The following is a 24,892-nucleotide window of genomic DNA, read 5'->3' as shown; positions in this document are numbered from 1 at the left end:
CTACCTCTGTGACCTTCAGTGAGGTCCCAACTTCCTCCAAAGTTTCCAAAACATCCCAAAGTAGCACCACTAGCTGGGGACCAAGAGTTTGGAATGTCAGGCTCTCGGAAGGACATTTCTTATCCAAATCAGAAGACGGGCCTTTGGTGTGGGCGTTCTGTGATAGTGCACAGAGCGCAGTGATGGGAGGGGAGCTCACGGATGCAAGGTGGACTTCATAGGTGTGTGCACACTGCTTCCAAGCTGTAACTGGGAAGCTTAAAGAGCAATTAATGAGCTCATGTTGGTGGCCCACTGGGGCATCTCAAGGAGATGCCAGTCGTAGTAGGGGTGGGGTGGGAGGGGGATGCGTGGCTGCTGACTGCATTCTTCTTGGCTCAGCAATACTTGTAAGGGGTGGAAACTGGAGCCAGCACACGGAACTTGGAGTTTAGGGGATAGCCTAATGGAAGATCTGCAGGATAGTTTTTCCAGCTCCAAAATTAGTATCGAATAGTGTGTCTTCTTTGTAAATTCTGCCCAGAGCCCAAAAATTCTGAGCCTGTGATCATATTCTTTTTCCTTTCCTTCTCTGTGTATAAATGGTTATATAATGTGTGTGTGTGTGTGTGTGTGTGTGTGTGTGTGTGTGTGTGTGTGTGTGTGCGTGTGTGTGTGTGTACATGGACATGTGGGCAGAAGCCAGCGGTTGATGTCTGGTGTGCTCCTCGATTGCTCTCCACCTTATATTTTGAGACAGGCTCTCACGGAACATGATGCTCCCCGATCAGGTAGACTGGCTGCCCATCAAGCTCTGGGAAGCCATCTAACTTCAACTCACTCCCCAGGAACTCCCCAGCACTGGGGTTACAGATGTGTGCTGCCATGTGGCTTCTTACACAAGTTGTGGGGGATCTGAGCTCATGTGGAAGGTATTTAATTGAGTCAGAACCCAGCTCACAGTCTTATCAAGTCAGCCTCAAATCAATGGTCTCCTTTTTCCCTAGTTAGTCCTAGGCATTGAAATTAGGGTTCATGCACGCTAGCCAAGTGTCCTACCACTGAGCTACACCCCAGCCCTTTAAGCATCTTTCTTTCTTTCTTTCTTTCTTTTAGTTTGTTTGTTTCTTTGGGGTTTTTTTTTTTTTTTTTTTTTTTTTTGTTGTTGTTGTTGTTCAAGACAGGGTTTCTCTGTGTAGCCTTGATTGTCCTAGACTCACTTTGTAGACTAGGCTGGCGTCTGCCTGCCTCTGCCTCCCGAGTGTTGGAATCAAAGGCGTGCACCACCACGCCTGGCTTAAGTAGCTTTCTTGATGAGCCTTAATCATTTGCAAGTGGAGAGGGCACTCTGGGGCCTGTGCTTGTACAGTTTGAGGGTTACACCACCCTCCGTACTTAGCATGGGAGAGCTCAGTTACTCACAGTCCATGTCCTTGTCACAATCCAATGTAACTGTAGCCCCTCCTGAGAGTCCTCCTGGGCAAGGTGTCAGATGGTCCTGTCTACAGCCAGCTGAGGACAAAAGCCCAGGTTCCTCTCCTCCTGAGGACAGGCAGGAGGTCACAGAGCGAGCTCTGTCCTATGAGGGGGACCCAGGGAGCTGCCGTTACATCTCGCCTTCTGCATCACCCGGCTTTGTTTCCTTGGGCCTTTCGTCTCTCAGATTGAATTCTTCCAATTACAAATAAAAGGGTGTATACTAAAATAATCTATTCCAGTTCCAACATGCTAGTATTCTTTATTCAGACTCTCTGAGTGGCATAGGGTGGTAGGTTAATTATTTTTTCATTGCAACGACATACCCAACAAAAACAGGAGAAAGAGGTTCATTTTGGCTCAGCATTTCAGAGTTTCCAATCAGAATGGTGGGCAGGAAAAGACAGTGACAGGCACTCAGACTATGGCAGCCAGAGTGTGTGGAGGCTGCTCACACAATGACAGACCAGGAAGCAGAGTAAGACAGGAAGTGAGGAGGGATAACACACCCATGAAGGACCACCTCCCCAGATTTCAGCGACCTACTCCCTCCAGCTAGGCCTCACCCCCAAAGTCTCCAGGCCCTCCCCAAATAGCTCAGTCGGAGGAGGACCAAACTCTCCAAACACAAGCCCAGACTCAGACCATAGCTGGTGACTTGCAAGTACGGCCACACTCATTACTATGACTGAGAGAAAAGTCATAGTGTGCTGTGTCTGCCAATGACTCTTTGTTTTTCTTTTACCCTTTTTTCTTTTCTTTTCTTATTGTCAACCATGTAGCTATTCTTATTAAAAATAGAAATAAATGTATTTTCAATGCACTATTAGTTTCTCTTTCAAATATTTCTTTTGAAACTGGCAAGATGTCTTCTTCTTCTTCTTTTTTAAAATGGTTTCTTTTCATACCTACTTACAGGTACAAAGGATTTAAGGGCAACTGTTCCATGACCTTCATTGATCAGTTTAAGGCACTGCACCAGTGTAACAAGTACTGTAAAATGCTGGGGCTGAAATCCCTTCAAACCAACAGCCAGAAGCCTAAGAAAGCAAGCATCGGGAAGGGCCGAGTTCAGATAACCTCCACAGCAGTGAAGACTCCAGAGTCTGGGACTCCCGCCGAAAAGAAGACCTAGCATCCCTCATCCCTTAGAAACCAGTGACCAGCAGCCAGCAGCACACGTGGGCATCTGCAAACAAACACACAGGGGACAAGAACCTGCAGCCTGCAGAGTGGGTCACCGTCCTTCCCAGCTCACTGCCACTTGCTGGCTGCTGAAATGACTTTGGAATGGATCTTTAAGACTCATTAGTTCTATTGTCAGTCTCAAAGACAGCCTCCTTTTCGTGCACACAGTGTTTTTACGCACCCCACCCTCACATTGTGTGTCTACTTGTATGTTGCACGTGGTTTGTGGTCAAGAGTTCCATGCGGTCTGGCGACTGGCCACCGTCAAAATTCTTCTCACCCTGACTCCTCCCTCACTTCAGGATTTCTGGACATTTCTGAAATCGTGAATGTCAAGTTGTTGTACGAGCGTCACCTATGCTATCGCTGCTGGAGGTGGCTTTCCAGGTGTGAGGCCATTTCCCGGCACTATACACAGCCTGGCACAGTGTTCTGTTTCATTAAATTCGTATTTAAGAAAAAAAAAGGGTAAGGTGTGCATGTCATCATAGCCATTTGTTTGTGGGAATCTGTGCTTTTTTTCACATTCCTCCAAGGTTTTGTCACATAGAAGTTTCCTAACAGGTTTACTGGAGCACACAATATTCTCACAGCTGAGATCACATCACTTTCTAAATGTGGTCTAGTTAGGTAAGGTGCAAGAGCTACAGGGGTCCCGCCCTCCCTTGTTCCTTATGGGTCTCCTCTAGGGCACCCCTGCTTTCCTGTGGAATTCTGGGAAGGGCAGAAGCTATGGTGGATGTGCCTGCAGCCCTTTCTCAGAGGGACAGCTGGCTTTCAATAGAACACTTTTGGCTTCTTTAGCTTTAAAATTCTGTTCTCTACTGGGCCTGGGAGAAGAGGCCCAACATCCTAGCTACTGAGGAGGCCAAAGCAAGAGGATGGAAAGCTCAGGGTCAGCTTCTTGTGCCCCTCCCCCACCCAAATGGACTGGGGTCCTAGCTCAGTGGGAGAGTATTTGACTAGAGCAAGGCCTTGGGTTCAACCAAAACACTGTGAAACAAAATCTCTTTCTTGTACACATTGGATTTTTGATGACAAAAGGAACACAGGTGAGACTTTTTTTAAAAGGGGGATTAGAAGGAGAAAACATTTGCCACCCAATGTCTTATCTTTAAAAAAAAATGCAGTTCTAATCTTTCTTCTGAGGTAGCTGCCTTGGCTTTATGATGGTAAAATTCTCTCTCTCTCTCTCTCTCTCTCTCTCTCTCTCTCTCTCTCTCTGTCTCTCTCTCTCTCTGAAGGAAACTGTGGCCTAACTTGTTCATAGAGATTTTAGAGATATGTATTAAACAGTGACTTTCTAGGAAGTTCCAAATAAGAAAAGAGCATAGAACATCTTTTGATTGGGTCTGCCATCTCTCCCTCTTTCTCCTCCTTTCTTTCTCTCATCTATCTATCTATCTATCTATCTATCTATCTATCTATCTAGCACCTATCTAGCACCTGTCATATACCACATGTAATCTCTATCACCTATATAAATTGGTCATCTATAATTTTTCTGGAGTCTATCACTCACCCCCCCATCCCTCACCTCTCATCTATGTGTAAGAGTGGGTACAACCAGAGCCTTCTTGACAGGCCATCATTCCTTCTTCGGTAATAACTTCTAATTATAAAACAGTATCAAAATATGTTTAAAACAACATAGGAAGGCTTGACATGTGAAGCTTAAGTCCTATGTCTGTCTGTCTGGCATCAAATCTTGACTTGAGGAGGGAAATGGAGTCTTTCTTGGTGGAGCCGTCCCAACCTCCTTTCATGGATGCTTAGGTTTTTCTTTTCAAAGTGCCTGTATTATTTATTACGGTGTGATTTTTTAAAAAAACCAGATTGAGAATGTTTGGGGGCCCAGAGACAGAGAGGACACCACAGTGAGGTTTGTACCAGCCAAAGCTCTTGGAGATGGACATGGCCACCCAGTCTTTTATTAGGTGCTATTTTCCTTGTACAGTCAAAGCACAGGAAGAGTGTGAAGCAGGCTTTCTTACACCAAGGCAGGGCTCCAGGCTCTCACAATACCCAGCCCTGTTGCTGTGGGTTTAGTTGTTTGCAACAAGCCAGTTGCTGTTGGTGCTCCCATAATGCAACCTCAGGAGGATTATATATCCAATGAGTGCTCCCTCAGCCAACAATCTAAGGAGGTCCAGAGAGCCCAGAGGGGCTCTTGATGCCTGGCAGTGATCACGTACAGATATGGCTTAGCTTCCTAAAAGGCTTGGCCATGGAGATCTGTGATGGGCATATCACACACATGAAACTGTTATAAAAAACACACATGTATTTCCAACAGCAGGCTTCTCACTAATGAGAACGGTTGAGGATCGAAGGCTTCTTGCCAGTGGACACCATATCCTGGAGAGCTCCAGTGTTGGCCACATGGACAGCTGGTTGCTATTTCATGTTATCTCTTGTACCCGTGCCCCCCCCCAGACATGCTTCTGACGAGCTTCACCGTAGCAAAAGGTTTCAGTAGAATCTGATTAAAAAGGATGCCCCAAAAAGTAACAATTATTTTCTAATTATACAGCCTTCTCCCTTCTAAATATGCATTGCATTTTGTGTGTGTGATGGGCAGGTGTTCTACTGGATGCAAATCGGAGGGACTTGCCAACGGGCTTGTTCTGGTCTGCTTTCTCTGTGTACTCTCTGCTGCACTAGACCATGTGTGCCAAAGGGAACAGAGCAGTGTTTCTTGCCTACACAGACCTACAACTGGTGCATTTGCTTAATCAGTTAAAAAAAAAAAACCGAAGAGGCACCCAGGCCTCTTCCTTGTCACTTGGCAGAGCTGCTTGTTCTAAGATCAAAGCTGGCAAGCAAGACAGTAGCCAGCTCCAGGAATAGGATCAGACGACCCCTCCAATACTATTAGTAAGCGTTCACGTTAGCCATACCAATTAATCAAGATTTTTCCAGAAAGTCTGTTTTTCATGAAAACCCAAACGGAAAGCTCCAGAGACTTTTGCTGTTTTGAAACGGGGTCTCATTCAGCCCAGGCTGTCCTGGAACTTACTGCCTGATTCTGACACCTCTCAGTAAAACCTGGGATCTACAGCTATGTATGTGCCTCTGTTGCTTTCAGAGACTCTTTTCAAAAGGCACACCCCAAATCTCATTAAAGCCAGTCTGCTGGATGAGTAGAAGCCATTCTGCTGAGGTGGGTAGGCTCTGTCTCCATTTCCCCTCTGTTTCTCCATCTACAGGGGGTGCTAAGGTTCTGGCTTGCAGTAAGGTGCCTTCAGCACTTTCTTTGGTGTTTTCCTTATTTATCGAGTGTAGCCAGGCATAGCAAAGTTAGCACAACTGTTAGGAGGCATACGTAAACAAACTACCTTTTGGTTCTGGAAGCTAGGACTCCTTCTCTAGGCTGGCAGGGCTATCTGTTTCTGAAGGAGCAAAGGAAGCCTCCATTTCTGATGTCTTCTTCCTTCCAGAAAGGCCCTTGGCTAACGGCAGCATGGCCCTGCTGTTCCAGGCTGTTCTCCCTCCATGTCCGAACTTCTGAACTTCCCCTTGGCATATATAGACACCAGCCATGTTGGATCAGGGCCTACCCCCGTGACCTCATTTTTTAACTTGGTAAAAGACTCTTCAAATGATACCACATTCTGAGGTTCTGGGGTTAGGACTCTAAAGCAGGCATTCCTGGTTTAGACTTCAGTCTTGCACATCCATATCACTTCTGGGTACTTTGTCCAGGCCAGAGGCCCAGCTGGGAGGAAATGAAGATGGCACATCAAGGTCCCCAAGGGCCACCTCTTTGCTAGCTAGCCTAGTGGCAAAACCCCTGGCTCCCATGGAGCTCACTTCCACCTTTAGCTTTGAGCATTTTTAAAGAGAGATCATCATTTGGCTTCTAGAGCCTCAGGGAACTCTTTCCTCAAAAGCTGAGATGGTATGCCTTGCCATCTGTGGCACAGCTATCCTTAGATCCCAGGGTCCAGGGTGAAGTCCACACTGTCTTCTCTCAGTCCCAGGCCCTAGAGTGTGACTTCAGCATCCTAGTGGAAAAAACAAGACAAAACAAAATGACAACAACTGTTCTCAGAACCTATCTGACAGTAGAGTTGGATCAGAACCCTGCAGGTGATCCAAAGAAAACCAGTGACAAGATAGACTTGTCTTTTTATCAGCTTCCCATCTCCCTCAGAGGAGAGGACACACTCATTGCAAAGGCCCATGAAATTGCTAGTTTATCCCCAAATACGTTTCTCACCTGACTTCAGGGCTTCTTCCATTGGCTCCAGTTACACTGGTCTTGATCTCTGAACAAATGTGCCTCAGGGCCTTTGTGCCTTCTCTTCCTTCTGTCTGAAAGTGTCTCTTCCGGTCTCTGCTCACAGGTCACCACTTCTCTGGTCATTCTATTAGTGCCCAAGCTTCCTCTCCTGGCTCCTCTAACCCACTCTGTCTATTAGGTAAAGAGCCTTTATCAATGCGAGACGTCATACCAATCTTATTCTCGCTCCTCCAAGGTTTCCCCCACCCTGGTTTACTCAAGATGCACCCTAATGTCAGGAGATACCCCAGACAGAGGACCCTTTAGTGGATGCGGACTCTTTACATGACTATCCCTGCCTCGTGTATGCTGCTGCTCCCTGATGGAGAGGTTCAGCCTCCTTTTTAGGGCCCTCTGAAAGGATGAAAGACCTAGCTGCCCTTCAGTCTGTACGCTGGACCACTAGATTCAAACCTTTTGTAAAGCTCTAAGGCAGCCACACATCTCTGAGGCAGCTAGGGTCCAGACTCCATTTCAGCACTTACAGCTGTGTGAATTTAAAGTAACTGAATCTTTCTGGACCCCCAAGAAATGAATGGATTATAATCACAGCTGTCTTGCAGAGATGTGAATATTAATTCACACATGGGGAAAAAACTGACTTAGGATGGCATTCTATAAACACAAATTATTACTATAACCACCAGATTTTAACAATATTTAGTTTAGAGGAAAACTATATAGCTACAAATATCTGGATCTCATTCGTTACTCAGCAACAAATTACATCCACCATCTTACTATTCACTGGGAGAAATAGTATGACAAAAGATCACCTACATGACTTGCAAATGTAAATTAATTGCATGTTCACTAGTGTTGACATTTTAAAAATAAGAAGAAGACATACCATATAACGATTTCTGTGGTAATTTTCTCATTCTGTACTGTTTGTTTCACTGGCACTCTGCTTTAGCCCCTTGCCCCACCCCCACCCCAGGCTCTAGCCAATTGAGGTTTTCATTATTTCGCATCATGTGGCCCAAATTTGCCTGAAACACCCTAGAAAGTCCCACTGCCTGAGAATGTCCACGGAATGCTGGCAAGGCTGTGGGCATCACTGTTTTTGTTGCTTTTAGGTTAAGTGAAGTTTTGATCAGCAGCCCTTCCAGCTTCCTGCTCCTCTCTCACCTCCCATCTTTCTGAAAGAGATACATTTTGAGCAGAACATCAAAGAAGGTAATGGACCAGCAGGGAAAACAAAGGCGGGTACCCTACCTGGGAACAATCTCAAAGTCAGCCATAGGCAGCAAAAATCAACACATCCTTGGGCAACAATAAACACCGTTACCTGGACACAGGGAGTGAGTCCCAGGAGTGGAAAGAAAGAGCAGAATTCTGGGGGGAGGTGGGGGGAGTCAAGATGTGGTCTTGACTGATCAGTCAGGGAACTGGGCACAGTGCGAGAGGAACTGAAGGCTTAGCCCTGGCCATGGCTGACCTAGAGCATCTTTGGAGAGTGTTCACCTAGCCAGTAGGAAGCAAACAAGGAGAAGACGGAGTAGGAAACAGGGTACCTAGCTACTGAGGTACCCTTACCATGGGCATCTCTGGGCAAAATAGGAGAGGACAACAGGAACCCAGCGAGATACTCGGTCTAAAGCGGCACGTCCTGGAGAGTCCAAGTTCTAGCCCCATACAAAGAATGTTTCTGTCCCCCAACGTTCTGCATCATTTGTTTTGTTTTACTCCTCCCACTATTAGATGTCCGCACTGTAAACCTTGAGATTGTGTTGTTTACAGGAAAAACCTGTGTCTAGTTGTGGTGCGGCTCATCCCTAACACATACCTTTAACCCAAGAGCTTTCTGCTTGAGCAGGATTAAATAAAATCAACCCTAGGACAAGTCGACAGGAAGTGAACACAAGAGAAAAAAAAAAAAAAACAGAAAGTAAAAGGAAGTCAGGAGGGTGGATAGAGAGAGGCACAGGAAGTTAGAAGGGAGGGACATTGAGTTTGAGGGGGTTTTGAGATGGCGTGGGAAAGGACAGCTTACTTTTGGGATGTCAGCTGAGAAGGAAGGTAAGCTGGGTGCCTTCTCTGCCTCTCTGAGCTAGCAGGCTTTCACCCCAGCATCTGGCTCCCAAGTCTTTATTGGTAGACTTGAACGACTGAGATTTTGTTAAAAACAACAGTTGGAAGCACAACACTTCTAATTTGCCACATGACCCCTTACAAAACACTTGCCAAAGCTCACCGCCCTGCACATGGTAGTTGCTTGAGAAATACTGCTCTAAAAACAAATCCCTTGACATCATCAAAGAAAAGAGTTTTCTTCTTGCAAACGGAATTTCACATCACACCATCAATATCTTTGGATGGTGATTTAGAATTAAGTCTTTGGACGACACAAGGCTGCCCTTTCTGTACCACACGACACAGGCACAGCACTCACTCTGACTTCTGGCAAGTGGCCCAGTCTGAGATGCTCTGAGTTCTTGCACAGACAGAGGAGACACTAGAAAAACCTCAGCAACTAGAAGTATCAGGCTAGGAGTCCAGTAGCTGGCACACCCAAGGAAGCAAGAAAGAATCCATTTTTGTATCCAGCTTAGCATGAAGCCAGGCAGAAAAGCAGGGCAAGATGGGCCCGGCAGAGACAGGCAGCCCCAAGAAATGGAAAGGCAGTTAATTAGCTCTTGTCTGGTCCAATGTGCCAGAAAAATGAAAAGCAAGAACCTTGCTGTGCAGGTAAAACAAGATTAGCTTTTGTCTGCTGTATTTAATGGGTCAGCAGGCACTCCATGGAACAGTCTCCCTCATTCTTTCCCATCCCTCTCACGGGCCTTTGAACATGTACTTTATCAAAATCAGGCCGGTTCTGCTGCTAAGGGATGCGCAAATGCTATCTCATTTCTAGCAAACCTGAAATCCCATCCAGCCACAGCGGCTATGATGCGCAGGGACCCATTCTACCACTAGGGGCCAGTGTCCTAAGAAAAGTGCCACACAGGCTCAAGTTTGCAGGCTCAAGTTTGCCGGCTTAGCCTAGAACATTGGCCTTTTACGGTTAAAAAATACTAAGAGCATATATAGGGGGAGGGGGTCTCCCTCAGTCACAGACATAGGGGAAGGGAGAAGGAGAGAAATGGGAGGGAGGGAAGAATGGGAGGAAACGGGAAGGGCTAACAATCGAGATGTAATATGAATAAATTAATAAAATTATAAATAAAAAATAAATAAAATTATTGACACTGGGAAAAAAACAGACATGTAAATAAATAAATAGATAAATAAATAAATAAATGGCACCAGTTGCATCAGGTTTTGAAGGCATTTTATCCAGTTCCTTCCAGAACTTAAAATGATTTCTGTTGTGAAGCTGAGAATCAAACTCAGGGTATCAAATATGCTAGGCAAATGCTCTACCACTGAGCCACACAGCTAGCTTGAGAAATCAGAACTCTCCATGTGTGCTACCAAGAAGCAGGAAAGTATAGGGGATAGTTTTTCAACCTGGGATCCTACTTGGTTTGGGCAACAGGCACATCCCTTTTTTAATAATGCACTTGACACCATGAGATTTATACTCACACATACTGCTCTCTCTCTCTCTCTCTCTCTCTCTCTCTCTCTCTCTCTCTCTCTCTCTCTCACACACACACACACAAATACATATATACACACAGATTATACACACTCACACACTCTCACTCAGACATGCACATACACACTCACCAACATATACTTACACACACACACACTTACACACTCTCATAACATGCATACACACATACACACTCTCACTCATGCATAAACATACACACTCACTCACCCACATATACTTACACACACACACTTACACACTCTCATCCCATGCATATATATATACACACTCTCACACATACACACACACACACACACACACACACACATACTCACATACCACTCTAACATGAACCTAGTTATCATCTGCTAGCAACATAGAAACTCCCCAGCTTTAATGAGCTGCTCACATACCCCCGTCTGAAAAACTTAGATTCTATTCAATAGTACTCTCCTTGTGTCTGAGTAAGAGACCAGAAAAGGCTCATCCAGTCTTAACTGGTTTTAGGTGCATACACAATAAGGTAAAAACATTTCCTTAAGGTGAACTTTTAGAGAGAATCCCCTATTTGCCATCTTATGCCCAGGCACAATTAGGTGTGCTTTGATTAAAAGCATACGTGTTATAGCAAAGGGACATATATAGTAGAGAAATTATTATATAATCTGATCTGTCAATCAAAATAGAGAACTGCCCAAACTATGTTCCTTAATAATAATAGATTCCTTCTTCTATTAAACTTTATAGAAAGAGACCATGGATAGTAACCTGGAGCCGTAAGTATTTTTCACTTGTGTGATCTGCTACTCCTTTTCAGTATATTCTGACTTTTTTTTTTTTTTTTTACTTTACTTTAAATAAAGTTTCTTGATACTTTTGAAACACCAGGCTCAGACCCCTAACTACTGGTAGCAAGCATGTGTGCACACGCGTGCACGCGTGTGCACGCGCACACGCGCGCGCGCACACACACACACACACACACACACACACACCAGAATTATACTTCAATGGTTCTTTGGGGGAATCCTGGGGGAACGCTTTGGAAACTTGAAGGCAATTTAGCATCAAAGTGGAAACTTCAAGGTTTTCCTTGCCATGATCACTGGATGGATGCTAGAGCAACAGAAAGTCTGGAACATCCTACCTCTGTCTTACCACCCCTCCCCCCATATGCCTCATATAACCCAGGATGGTCTTGAACTCCTTATGGAGTCAAAGACAGCCTTGAGTTTGAGATACTCCCATCTCTATACCCAAGTACTGGGTGTATACACAGTGCTGGGAGCTGAGATTGTAGGCATATACACAGTGCTGGGAGCTGAGATTGTAGGCATATACACAGTGCTGGGAGCTGAGATTGTAGGCATATACACAGTGCTGGGAGCTGAGATTGTAGGCGTATACACAGTGCTGGGAGCTGAGATTGTAGGCGTATACACAGTGCTGGGAGCTGAGATTGTAGGCGTATACACAGTGCTGGGAGCTGAGATTGTAGGCGTATACACAGTGCTGGGAGCTGAGATTGTAGGCGTATACACAGTGCTGGGAGCTGAGATTGTAGGCATATACACAGTGCTGGGAGTTGATCAGGCTTTGGGCCCCGTGGACAAGTGCTCTAGCCACACCCACATCCCATCTCTTATTTTTGCATGTGCACTACAAGCAGGCACTCTATCAACAGCTACACCCTCTGCTCTTCCTGCCTTTCTCACTTGGCTACAGAGGCTGTCCTCTTCCTTAAGCCCAGTGGTTTCACACTCACTTCCAAGCAGATCCGATTGCTCTGTCTGTGTCCTCACTAGAGGAGCAGCAAGCAGACTGTCTGAAGTCATCTTCCCTTCAAATGATCAGTGACCAGTGATCGCAGTGCTGCCTGGCTCTGAGTAGGATCACATGGTTAGGTGGTAGTTGAATAGATGAGCGAGGAGGGTCAACATCAGATTCTGCTTGCTCATCGGCACCCCCTGCACAGTATCCCATGTACACAATAAATCCATGCCACATTAATTTCTTGAGAGTGCATATTGTGATCCTGCTTTCTCTATTGAATAGGGTCACCAGTGGCCAGCTACATTTCTGTGAGCTCCTGTGTGACTTGTCCCTTTCCTTTTCAACAATAAAGCATAGAAGGATATTGGGTACCAAAGAGAAGAAAGCAGATATCCCCACCTATCTACTGACAGGTGTCTACTGCAGGCTTGCTCTAATAGCTGTCTACAGGGTGGGCAGTGAAGTGTTCATCTGGGGACTTAGCTATAGGCTTTTGGTGATTTGGAAGAGGCAGCCATGAAGGGAAGAACCTGCTGACCCGGTTCTGCAAGCACATTGTCAACCCAGGCAGCTTACATCCTGCCCAGCTCTTCTGGGAAATTAAAATTCTTCACGTGTCACTGAAATGCACACAGCTCCATCCTCCAAGCCCTGAGCAGATCCAACACCTGTTATCCAGCTGGCAAATCACAGAATAAAAGCAGCAGGTTCAGACAATGTGAGGTCCTTGTAGCCCCCAAATAACGGCCTGTTAGCTTCTGAGTCTTTCAAATGAACAAGAAGGATGCTTTCCCTGGCACCAGCGAAGAAAGATCATAACATAAAGACTTGAGATCGCTTTCTCCGGGGAGAAATGAAGGACTTAATTCACGGCTCTTGGCTCCCTGTCTCTGCCTCTGGGTTGGTACCTACCACAGCGAGGAGCAGCTGTGTTTAGGCATTCATCCAATATCTAGATGGGAAAAGGTTGGGAGAAAGAACTTGGTCTTATTCTTTGTATCCCCAGATCCCAGGACAAACCTGGTACATAGTAACTGCACAAGCCATGTAGCTCCTGAGTGACTGAGGAGGCTAGGGAGTGGGAGTGGTGTAAACCAGCTAGCAAATTCTAGCATGCCTAGGCTTCAATTTCCCCATCAGAACAAAAGAGTGAGCTAGTTTCTAGTTCTAGCCTTCCATGATCTCCTCTGGGAAGGGTGCAAATGTAAAATGTTACAGAGTGTGGAAGGGTCCAGAAGAGTGTGTGCGTGAGCCGTTGGCCTATGGTGACTCCCTAGAGCCGCATGAAAGCAGAGCAGGTCCTGAGTGGTGGTGGTGACGCTCAAGGAACACACTCTACTGAGATGGACAGATGGACTAAGGACCTCGCTAGTGTGACCCACTAAGTCAAAAGAGACTCAAGTGGCCTGATTTCTGACAAGAAAACAAGCTAGTGTAGCTGTCTGCATTTTCAGTTGCCTCCCCGAGTTGAGACTGATTTTAACTGTCCAAGCAGACCCTTTCATCTTGTGAACAGCACTTTGAGCCAGTCACTGTGCATCCCTAGGAATGGTTGCCTGGAAACAGCCAGCTATATCTTCGCTGGGTCAGGGGAGGAGACAGACGAAAGCTGATCTGGGGAAGGACACTGTCATCAGAGATCTGAAGCAGCGGGACTACACAGTGTCTTTAAAGTGGGGGTGGGGGTGGAGTAAGGACTGAGAAGATGCTCAGTCAGTAAAGGGCTTGCTGCACAAGCATGAGGACCTGAGTTCAATTCCCTAGAACCTACATTCAAAAACTGGGCACAGTAGTGCTTGCCTGTAATTCCATTTTGGATTCTAGAACTTGCTGGTCATCTAGTCTAGCCAGATTCCAGGTTCAATGAGAGACCCTGACTCATAAAAAAAAAAGAGTGGAGAGCAACCAAGGAAGACACACACACACACACACACACACACACACACACACACACACACACGGAACACAGGCATGAACACACGAACACATGGGCATACACACATGGCCACACAAAGCAGGCAAGTGTATATTTTGCCTTTGGTTTGTGTTCCTTGGAAACCTACACAAAGAACGGGTCCCTTACCTTGAATGAAGAATGGTCTAGGCAGGAATCATAATAAGGCATTTAATGAGCCACAGTAGTGGAAGAACACAGAAAGCCCTTCTTTATGTTCCCAGGCTGATTCCATCTCATTAAGGTCTCAGCATGATGGAACAGAGTGGACATTGCCCTCAAATCTGCAAATAATTTGCAGCCAGAAGACTCTGGGTCTTTCAGTGCTTCCTGCCTCAGTTGAGGAGGACACTAAGATGGCTGTTCCAGGTCTGGGTAGTTTCTGATTCCCTTAACTGCCACAGAGATGTTCCTTTCCTCTTTTTTTTTTTTTTTTCAATTAGAGTGTCCTGTACTATTTGACTTTCTCTGTACTGTGAACCTTCACGGGGACTGTTGCACACTCACCGCGTGCACGGGCTTCAGTGTTCACCAGAGACAGACCCTCAGAGGGCCAAGGATACTAATCAACCAGGATGTTTAACTCAGTGTCAACGCAGACTCAGCCATGAAGCAGAAGACCCATGATGGGTTGTAGCTGAGAGACCAGATGACATCAGAAGCACCGTCCTCAGTTTGCTGTCTAAGGGACAGGACCAAAACCTGTGACATCTTTGGCATGTGTTGCATAGGTCCAATAAAACCATGTGCATGGGAGCGGTTCTGTAACGGCAAAGACCTCTACCAGTACTTGCTCTTGTGATGCTGTCTCCATAAAAAACACATGCACACAAGAAGAAATACCATAGACCAATTCTTTCAGAGAGTATTTGATCTCCTCTTGGTAGCTGCCTTGCCAAGAGAAAAGAAATGGATGGGAAAATGCACAGAGCAGGTGGAAATCTACTTGTTTTTTTGCCTCTGCATAAAGCTGCTCATGACCTTAAATCCTTTGTAGTGCATCCTTGGTGTGCGAGATGTGTTCCCTGGTGCTTCCCAACAGGGAATTTAGACTCAACTGGCAAAGTCTTCTCACTGGGCTCCTTGTAAGTGTGATTGAGACCATGAGGACTGTGGCCCAACAGAATGCGAGCCAGTGGTTGCTCATCCCTGAAAACAATGTCAGACTTTTTTAATTTAAAAGTACCCCCCCAGGGCCGGGCCAAGGACAGTGCAAGGCACAGGGAAGTCACTCTATACATATCTGATAGTAGCTGACTGATGGATAAATTTGTTTCTAGGGGATGCTCCAACTCCATCAGTTTGACTAAATATATACTAGCTCATTCAGGCAAGTCACAGAAGAGAACTTTAGCCTATGACAGAACGTTTATTTTTACTGTAGATGCCTCTTGGAGACCGTGTTCCAAACCTGACCACCCAGCTGTACCACTTTCCCAGAAACTGAAATGCTTGAAAATATTCAGATCTGCTATAGCAGCTCACACACAGTTAATATGTGGGTTTCTGATGCTAACTTGTGAAAGATAAGAAAGATCTAACACACAAATTCATCAGTCAACCTGGTAATTGGTTGAAATCGTAAGAATCAAACATGTCCTAGAATATCTGGTAGGTCATTTAAGCCACATACAGGTTTTTGTTTTTTAATGACAGAAAGAAGAAGACCTCCATGCCTTCATTTATCACCCATCAGCCTGTGGTTTTCATAGAGTAGACTGAACCCCATGTACTAATTTTGTTGCAAACTTGACACACATTAGTCATCTGAGGAGAATCTCAACTGAAAAAATTCCCCCATCAGACTGGCCTGTAGACAAGCCTGTGGGTTATTTTCTTGATTGATGATTGATGTGAAAGGCCCAGACGGCTGAGAGGCTGCCATCCCTGAGCAGGAGGTTCTGGTGTGTATACAGGAGGAGCAAGCCAGTACATAGCACTTTCCACGGCCTTTGCCCCAGTTCTGGCCTCCAGATTCCCTGCTTAAGTTCCTGCCATGGTTTCCCTCGATGATGGACTTTGATCAACACATACAAGCCAAGTAAATCCTTTCTCCCAAGGTTGCCTCTGGCCATGGTATTTATCACAGAAACCTAATTAAGACATCTAGTTTTAGGTTTTTTGCATCTAATGTTTTCCTAACATCAACTCAATGAGATGATGACTAGGTATCTAGCCTTGTGCTAGGTGCTCTGACCTTTTTAATGACCTGGGGAAAATAAGGACGTTTACCACCATTACGATTTCACGTGTGTATGTGTGTGTCTACATGTCCTTTCATCCCTAGCCTCTGGATCATAATTCCAATCTGCCTTGTCTGATGAGCATTCCTCCTCATCCCAGGGGCCTCCTTACCTAAGACTACAAAGGAAGAAACATCCCAATAGACAACATTGCCTGCATCCCGACCAACCATTAGATCTGGATGATCTCTTTCATCCCATCACATTTCTATAGGAAGCACAGCTTGGTGGAAGCATTGAAGACACCAGGACCAACCACACAGGCCTGTTTTTGTTTTTTGTTTTTTTCAACAGAAGGAAATGAATGGCGCCTGGTCACCTGGAATGCCAGAGTGAGAGCAGTCAAACAACCTGGTGATCCTTTGCTGTTCTATTAAGAGCCAGCCTCCACCTGATTTCCTCCAATATTCTGAGCATTGTTTAGGCCCTAACCCTGAGCTTTGTCTCTCAGTGGATAGAACCTATCTTTATGAAAGAGGTCCCATGTATTTTGCATCCTCCACCAGCAGAATCTATCCTTACACTTATTACAAATCTTTCCTCCGTAGGCCCTAGCGCTGACCTCTATTGATCAGCAAATAGGACCCATTCTTATTGTAAAGGTCTCAGGTGCTTTGCTATCTTGCTAGGCAGTTTCTACGTAGATATGCCTAGAGCTTTGTTGTGATCATTGTCACGTAGTATCCTTTCCCGCCAAAGTTTTGCCATCCTTAAGTGTATAAGAAAAATAAATTACAAGGTCAGACTCTGGAGGTTTTTGACCCAGCATCTGCAAAAATGGTACTGATTCAAGTTTCATTCTCCATCTTGCACATCTTCCTCCCACTGGCCATGAGTCCCTTGGGGTCCCCCACATATTTCCATGCCTACTGAGTCAAGCTTAAGCAAAGGGGTACCCTTTGTAAAAATCTCAGAAGCAGAGTTTTGGAGAGCTTCTGGGGAGCTGAACATATGCAGTTCCTGCAGCATATTTCTACTCTGCCTTTAAGTTGCCCTTTGGAATAAGCTGGCCAAGATGCTTTCCTAGATTGTTAGAGCCACTCACACAAGCACATGAACTGGACCTGTGCAGGCAGTTGTGGAAAGCCCAGTTTATAGTTGGCAGGTCAGCAGTGCAAGGGAAGCAACTTGGGACGCTCAAGGGGCACATGCAGTGGGGCGGTGGAGCCCATGCCGTCCACCTGCTGGGCCGTGGAGGCTGTCTCCAGGGACGCAGTGCCAACAACGAACAGGAACAGAGAATGCTTAGCTGGTGTTCCTAGCAAAATCAATAGTGTGCTTAGTGCTGGGGACAAATTGGGTGTCCGGACGTGACCTGCATCGGGAGGGTACTGAAGGAAAGAAAGGCTGGGTTTGACTGTTTTTATTTTTTCCTGTATATCACCATCCATTTCACAACAGCATGGCGGGGGGTAGGCTTCACGCAGATGTACAGTTATGAGTGCAAGAGTTACCAGACTTTATTCAGAATTCACACAGGATGGGGAGTGCCGGTATCAGACAAAGCTTCTTGCTCAGAGAGAACAGGCGCCGGATCGCTTATGGAGTAGACGAGTTGCCTAGCAGTAGCTATTTAGTGTGATAATGGCGTTTGATAGTTTGGACACAAACACCAATGTCACACTCCACAGCTCTGCTAAGGAAAGTCTGCCTGCCGGCACGAGGGTATTCGCTTCCCCTTAACATGCCTTCATTGTCACGGACTCCTCCGTGGCTCCACACTGTAATAAGAGCAGAGGAAAAAAGGCCTGGTGTCTTGAATAACAAGGCAGGTTCACAGAGGTCTTTTACCAGGAGGAGCAAACTCCTATGGAAATCTGTTTGCATCTGTTTTCTTTATAAAAGGCTTGACTTCCCGGAGGAGATAGATACTTCACGCAAAGCAATAACTCCGTTACATATAGGGGAATACCTCCGTTGGATTGCCTCCTCCAACTCTACCCTCATCATCGTGTCCAGTCCATCCTTAGCAAATGCGACCACTTCTTCAGTTCAAGAAAATTATGATAGATTTTCTACTCTTCTCTTTTGAGACAATGGCCTTAGTCTGTAGCCCTGGTTGGCCTTGAACTCACTATATTGACTCAACGGGCCTCTAACTCACAGAGATCTGCCTATGTGTGCCTCTTGAGTGTTGGGATTGAAAGGTATACACCGCCACTCAGCTTGCAATTCTTGCTTATGGGGCTGTGGCACTAGGCTATGACTTCCTCTCCGCGGCATCTTTTGGACACAGAGACACCCTACCTTGCGCAAACCTTAAATCTTATCCAGCACAGTTATTCTCTGGTAGGACAGCAGGTAGAAGATGAGAGATCTAATTAAAAAAAGAATGGGATGAAAATTTTTTTTTCTAGTAGAAAGGTCCATTTGCTCCTGTGAATAAATGCCTCCTGGGTTTACTTGTATTTCCAGTCAAAAATGGTTTCAATGGTTACGCGAGCCTCTGCTCACAGTGGAGAATGAGGGGAAATAGAAGTTGTACCTGATCCTTTATTTTCCCCAAATGCTGGGAAGGGGGAAGATTGAGAGCCAGTTTCCCGCCTGAGCCCTGTTCCGAGAATAGCTGAGTTGTTTAGAGATGCGCTTTAGCTAGAAAGCTATCTGAATCTGGCACATGAAAGGGAATCCTGCATCCTTCAAGCCCTCATCTATGTACAGACCATGAAATCACCCCCTTTAAGCCAGATCCTGGGGAACATCACTCGTTGACCTCCCACCCCGCCCTATGTTAGCTCCTCCCCTCGCCTTTCCTTTTCTATTGTGCTGATTGGCTCGTTTTCCACTAAGAAAAGCTGGCTTCCATTTGCTCCTCTGTGGCCTTGGCAGGAAGCGGGAAAAGTGTAACACACCCAGTCCAGTATTAAGCAAGCTTTCCTCAGTGAAACCAGGAGGCTCCGTGACTCCCAGCCCTACCCAAAAGCCTTTGCACTGACCATGCAGTCATGGGAGACGCGTGTGATGACCTGTTTTGTTCCTCACTGGTCCTTCCAGCAAGAGACAGGCTATGGTGATTTTTCTCTGCCTGAAAGACCTGGAATGGAAATTCTCACCTCTTTTTCATTCCAGGGGTTCCCTGACCATCTCGTTGGGGCTCTAGAACCCGTTTCACACTATTAGTGAAAGCATCTGGGGGAGGCGAGGCATCTCTTAGTGCTGCAGGGACTGAGGGAGGACCCCTCAGAGCTTAGTCTGCAAAACACAGAAGAGGAGGAAATTAAAGGCGCACACCCAAACTTCCTTTAACTCTTCATCTCTGTCGGCCAGGCATGAATCAAGTATGCATCCCAAGGAAAGGGTAAACCAACTAACTAACTAACAAAAGGGTAAACAAACTAACTAAGGAAAGGGTAAACTAACTAACTAAGGAAAGGGTAAACTAACTAACCAACCAACCATGCATGCATCAAGAAAAGGTTAGACAACTAACTAACCAACCAACCAAATAAGTAAGTAAATAAATAAATAAGTGGTAATTCATAGTGACATTTAAAATAAAGAGTGCACACTACAGCTATAGGAATGGCAGTCTACTCACCTTAGTACATTGCCCTCGTGTTCTGATCACTGGCATTGTAGAAAGCTGCTTCCTGATTTGGAAACAAATTAAGATTTGGTTTCAAACAAAGAAGTGAATTTCAAAACAATGCATACAATTTGGACCCTTTTCTGTGAAAACTGTAGTGTGGTGTTAAAATAGCTCTCTACCAGGTCAAAGGGAATCACTGTCTTATTTTTATCTTTATTTGTGTCTTTGAACGTCTTAATTTTCACAGCTTTTTCTTTCTTAACAGTACTTTTGAAATGAGAAAAAATAATGAGAATTTAAATCTTTTCAAAGTCATCCTTTCCTCTTCTGGTTAGCCTAATTTAATAATTTCTTCCTGCAAACACTTTTCTTAAATTTGGAGCCTGGGATGTATGTGACTCAAACATACTTATTTGTCACTGTGAAGCATAGTTTTCCTGCGAAAGGGCCTTCAAGCTAATTTCTTAGTAAATTATTACTGAAATGCCTTTTTATGCAGTATAATGACCTCACAACATTACATCATTTATTCATATTTATTACGGTCCGGTGAACAACTTTTAGGCATTGCTGAAACGTGCATATTTTTCCTATGCTTTTTTTTTTTTTTTTTTTGATCCAGTGATCAAACTCTGTCATCCTCTCTGCAGAGAGTTTGAAAAGCCAGCAGAGTATTTTCCTGCTCTTCCAAATGCCGTTTACTAATCAACATACCACTAATAAGAAAGCCAGAGGGGCTAATTCTAGGGTCACCTAGTCTTTTCTCATCCTTCAGACTTCAAAGGGCTCCTGCTCTAGAATTTTCAGACTGATCACTTGGAACTTCCCAAGTACTAGCTAATATAATACCCAGTGGGAAGTGTGTGAGCTGGTTGGGAAATGGCAACATCTGTTATTTCCGATGACCAACCCCCCCCCCCCGAAAAAAACCCACCATCTAGGACAAAGGTACAAGATGTTAATCAGGGCGATGTCAGGGTGACGTCAGTGCGACGTGCCCAAACGCCAGCAGGGTTTGCACAGCTCAAAAAGACCTTGCAGGATGCAGATCTTGCCTCTGCCAGGTCCTTGGGCAACTGGTTAGGTACCCGTCCCCAGGAACCTCCTACCATCTAGTAACCTGAGTGCCCCTCCCCCCAGACCTCCCTAAGGGAGGCTAAGTGAGAAGCGTCCGTCCGTCCGTTAGTGTCGTCCTATTAAAGCTAAACTCCTGTACTAGACATTCCTAGGGCCTGTGGGGAATTTCTAGACATTCCTAGGGCCTGTGGGGAATTTCAAACGGGGTTTTCCCGTTGAATCCATGTGCGTGAAAAACAAGTTAGACTTGTGTTGCTCCTTGTTTAATGCCAGGCTTCTCCCCCTAAGTAGTAATGAAAGTTCTCTAAGGAGGAGGCGGCCTTGGCAAAGCCTAACCTGCCACAGATGCGTCCGTGTGCGCCACAGGGTCCAGGAAGATGCCAGGAGGGAGATCATGACCCCGGAAGCTTTCAGTTTGTTCAAGGGGGCGAAGAGCTTCCTACAGACAGCTTCATGGGGCAGAGAAGAGAGTGCTTTGGGGACTGCGTGGAGTCACTCTGCTGCAAAGAGCCCATCAATACCACAAAAGGATTTCTTAAAAAGCAACAGGTAGAGATGCCTTTTTTTTATTGCAAATCCACATTTGCTGTCATGTAAAAGAATTGAGTCAAATGCATCCATTTGACTGTTTTTAGGCTATTACTGTCTAGACAAGGCAAAGAAAGTCAGTTCATACTTCCTGAGTCTTGTCATCTTTGAAAGCCCATGGAACTTTTAAAATAGAACGTTCTTGTCAACAGGGAACAAAGGTGCTTTTCTTTTCAAGGAAACCCATCTAGAAGGGGAAATCTGGAAAGTTCCTTATTCATACATCAACCAAATGAGCATTTAATCACCAGCCAGAAGTGAAGAGAAACTCCTTGGGCAAATTCCCAGCGTGTAGAGGCTTGGCAGACACTTAATCAAGAACGGCTGAGGCTTGGGGTTCCTAGGGACCAGTTTCATCTTTGTGCAGATGGCCAACTATTTCTAGCATCTTTGAGGGGATAGTACAAGTGGGACACATACATGCAAAAGGAGCAATCGGGATGCAGGCATGTTGGAAGTGCAGGGATAAAGCATGGCAAAGCACAAGCAAAAAGAAGGGTTCCAGGTCAGAGAAACTCCATTTTCACTGTACTGGTGGAATCCTCATCCAAGGCCTTGGAATTATTGAAAACCAGGCCAGTTTAAAATAAGAAATGGCTTACCATAGCCACTCCAAGGGTAGAAATATAAGCCTGCCTCTGCTTCCTCCATATCTGTCTAGTCTCACCCTTCCCCTCTCTAAACAGCATAAAGGAAGCATCTGGAAAGTGTCCATTTTCGCTCAGGCTTTCTGAAGAGAGTGAATCATCACGGCAGACAAATTCAAATATTTTACGTTTATGCCTGATGTTGGAGGCTTTGAAATGCCCGAGGCAGCCGCCCCCCTCACCTTACTCAGTGCTGCCCTGAAGAACAGCCTCCCTCCCACAGTAGGCTAGGGAGAAGATCCTTACCTCGGTTAGCATTTGGCTTCTCTCAGGCCAAGGCCCCTCACGTGGCTGGGAGGGGGATGCCTTCTGTGTTCCCTGTTTCTCTGCTGGAGGCTCAAGGGCAGCTGTGGTTGAGAGCCCCCAAAGCATCTGTGGCTTTTAGGCCTTTGCGCTCTCCCTTTATGGGATCCAGGGCTTAAAAGTAAACAATTCTTTCACTTTCTGATAAGTCACATTAAATTATTGATTGTGGGGGAAGGGAGGGCCTTGACTCTGCCAAGCCAGAGTCACCTTTGGTCAAACACTAAGCAACACTGAAGGTCCAGGTTCCCTATACCCCCTCAGCTACGTGGTGTACACCATCTGCAGGTGGACATGGAGGCCAAGGGCTGAAACAGGCAGCTTAACCTAGTGGACGTTTTTTCCTCTCAGAACTCTGATCTAAGCCTGTTCTAGTGCCAGTGTCCCCACCTCAGGCTTCTAGAACTGTAGCGGTCACCTGATCAAATGAACCTGTGAAATTAAACATTCTTGCTCACCCTACTCAGGACTCCTGACTGACGTCAGGCAGCCAATCTCATGTTTTGGTCATTTCTGATGAACTGGGATCTAACCATTGGTTCACACTTCCCTGACCGCTGGGCTCTGAGAAGCCAAGGGGAGGCAACGCAAGCAGAGCTGATCACCTGGGAGTCAGGACAGACACATGCACAGCGATAACTACCTCTACTCCAGGCTGCACGGTTCTAAATGCTTTATGCAGTTTCGAGTCATTTCTTTTCCTCTTCGGGCTATTTTGGCAGGTTGCTTTCTTAAAGTTAAAAAAAAAAAAACAAAAAAAAAAAACAAAAAAAAAACCAACAACAACAAAAAACCAATTGTTATACTCTCTGACAATCTAACGTAAGGCCAGGCCTCAACTTGTGGATCCTGTCACCCTACCCAATGCCAACTGTGCTGCAGTTAACTGGTCTTTAGGAGCACAGCATTGTGGCAGTTCATGGGTCTCCCCGCTGCCCCTTGCTTCCCTTGGGAGCCTCAGTTCTTTCCCTAGTGTCCTTTGACCACCTGAGGTAATCCTGCATCCTTGGCCCTTGCAAAGGCAGAGTCTTCCCATGTCTTCAGAGGGACTGGCAGACATATCATAAGGTAAAAGCCCAAAGTCCACCCAGAGGAAAAATTGCCCTAAAGGCCCTCCGGAAACCACTAAGGTCCAGCTTCCAGTAGCAGATAATGGCGATCTGGTGATTTCTAAAGGTCGCGTTGAGGGGACTAACCTTGTGGGCGGCCCGTGGCGGCTTTTGCTTTGCATTTTCCTTGTTTGCCTTTTCTGCCCACAGGAACCATAGTTCTTTATAGAACTGCTGTGGGGTTTCACTTTGCTTGTTTGTTTTGTTTTTAGAGACAAGGTTTCTCTGTGTTATCTTGGCTGTCCTGGACTTGCTTTGTAGACCAGGCTGGCCTTGAACTCACAGCAATCCACCTGCCTCTGCCTCCCAAACAGAACGCTGGGATTAAAGGCGCATGCGCCAGGGTTTCGTTTTCTTAAAGTGTAACGAACACATCAGAATTCGGCACATGGCTATTCCTTCCATGGGCAAAAGCATATCTCCCAGGACATTTTGAGCAGCTTCTCTCTGTCCCTGAAAGTTGATGTCCTTTCCAGTCAGAAAGCCAGGATGTGGGACACAACATGTAGCCCAGTGGTAGATTGCTTGCCTAGAGTGCTCAAAGTGCTGCCTGGGGTCAACGTTCCACCTTAAAAAAAAAAAGGCAACAAAATAAATACCACTACCAAACCATTTTTGTCTATAAAAGCACAAGAAAGCAAATTCAACGTTCAGATATTTCCTTTAAATCTCAGGGATAAGATGAGTCTTTTCCAAACTTCTCTGAACAAGGGCTTGTCCTCATAGCATCTCAGTCCCAGCTGGACTCCCTCAAATCCGATGTCTGAAGTGTGCGGTGTCTTCAGCAATAGGGTCTTGCTGCCAGGCTCTGGGAGGCCTGTGCCAGGCACTGGAGTTTTTGTCAGCAAGTCTATATGGCTCTTGGCAGCACAAGGTAGGGGGTAGGGACAGGCATTACCACGTAAGTGGTGTAACTTTATTTAAATACATATATGTGCATAAAATATACTTTTTATATGTATTTTAAGTCAGTATAGAATGTTTCTTTACAATGTCTTCAATCATTCCTAGTGTTATTTACTCCTTGCTCCTCCCTCTTCCTCTGCATTTTCCTCCCTACCCAATCCAAAGTTAATCTCCGCCCCTTTCCATGTTAATCCCCACCCCTTCCCATTTTCTCCATCCCCCGCCCCCCATAGCACCTGTGCTTTACCACCCGCCTGCCTGGAGCTCCTGCTTCCCCTTCCACTGTGG

General features: G+C 45.7%; 1 protein-coding gene across 1 annotated transcript in view; it reads left to right on the top strand.

The window, feature by feature from the left end:
* The window catches only part of Alpk2 (alpha kinase 2), a 132,011-nt gene extending 129,241 nt beyond the window's left edge, over positions 1–2,770 (top strand). Inside the window, exon 13 of the mRNA XM_051163220.1 lies at positions 2,374–2,770. Within this exon, the coding sequence (XP_051019177.1) occupies positions 2,374–2,590 (217 nt within the window). The 3' untranslated portion in view covers positions 2,591–2,770. The remainder of the gene's footprint in view (positions 1–2,373) is intronic.
* Positions 2,771–24,892: the final 22,122 nt, after the last annotated feature.

The sequence above is a fragment of the Acomys russatus genome, chromosome 20 (genome assembly GCF_903995435.1).
Source record: "Acomys russatus chromosome 20, mAcoRus1.1, whole genome shotgun sequence".
In the NCBI taxonomy this organism is placed as follows: domain Eukaryota; kingdom Metazoa; phylum Chordata; class Mammalia; order Rodentia; family Muridae; genus Acomys; species Acomys russatus.
The sequence above is the reverse complement of the archived record's forward strand: the minus strand, read 5'-3'. Positions and strand labels throughout refer to the sequence as shown.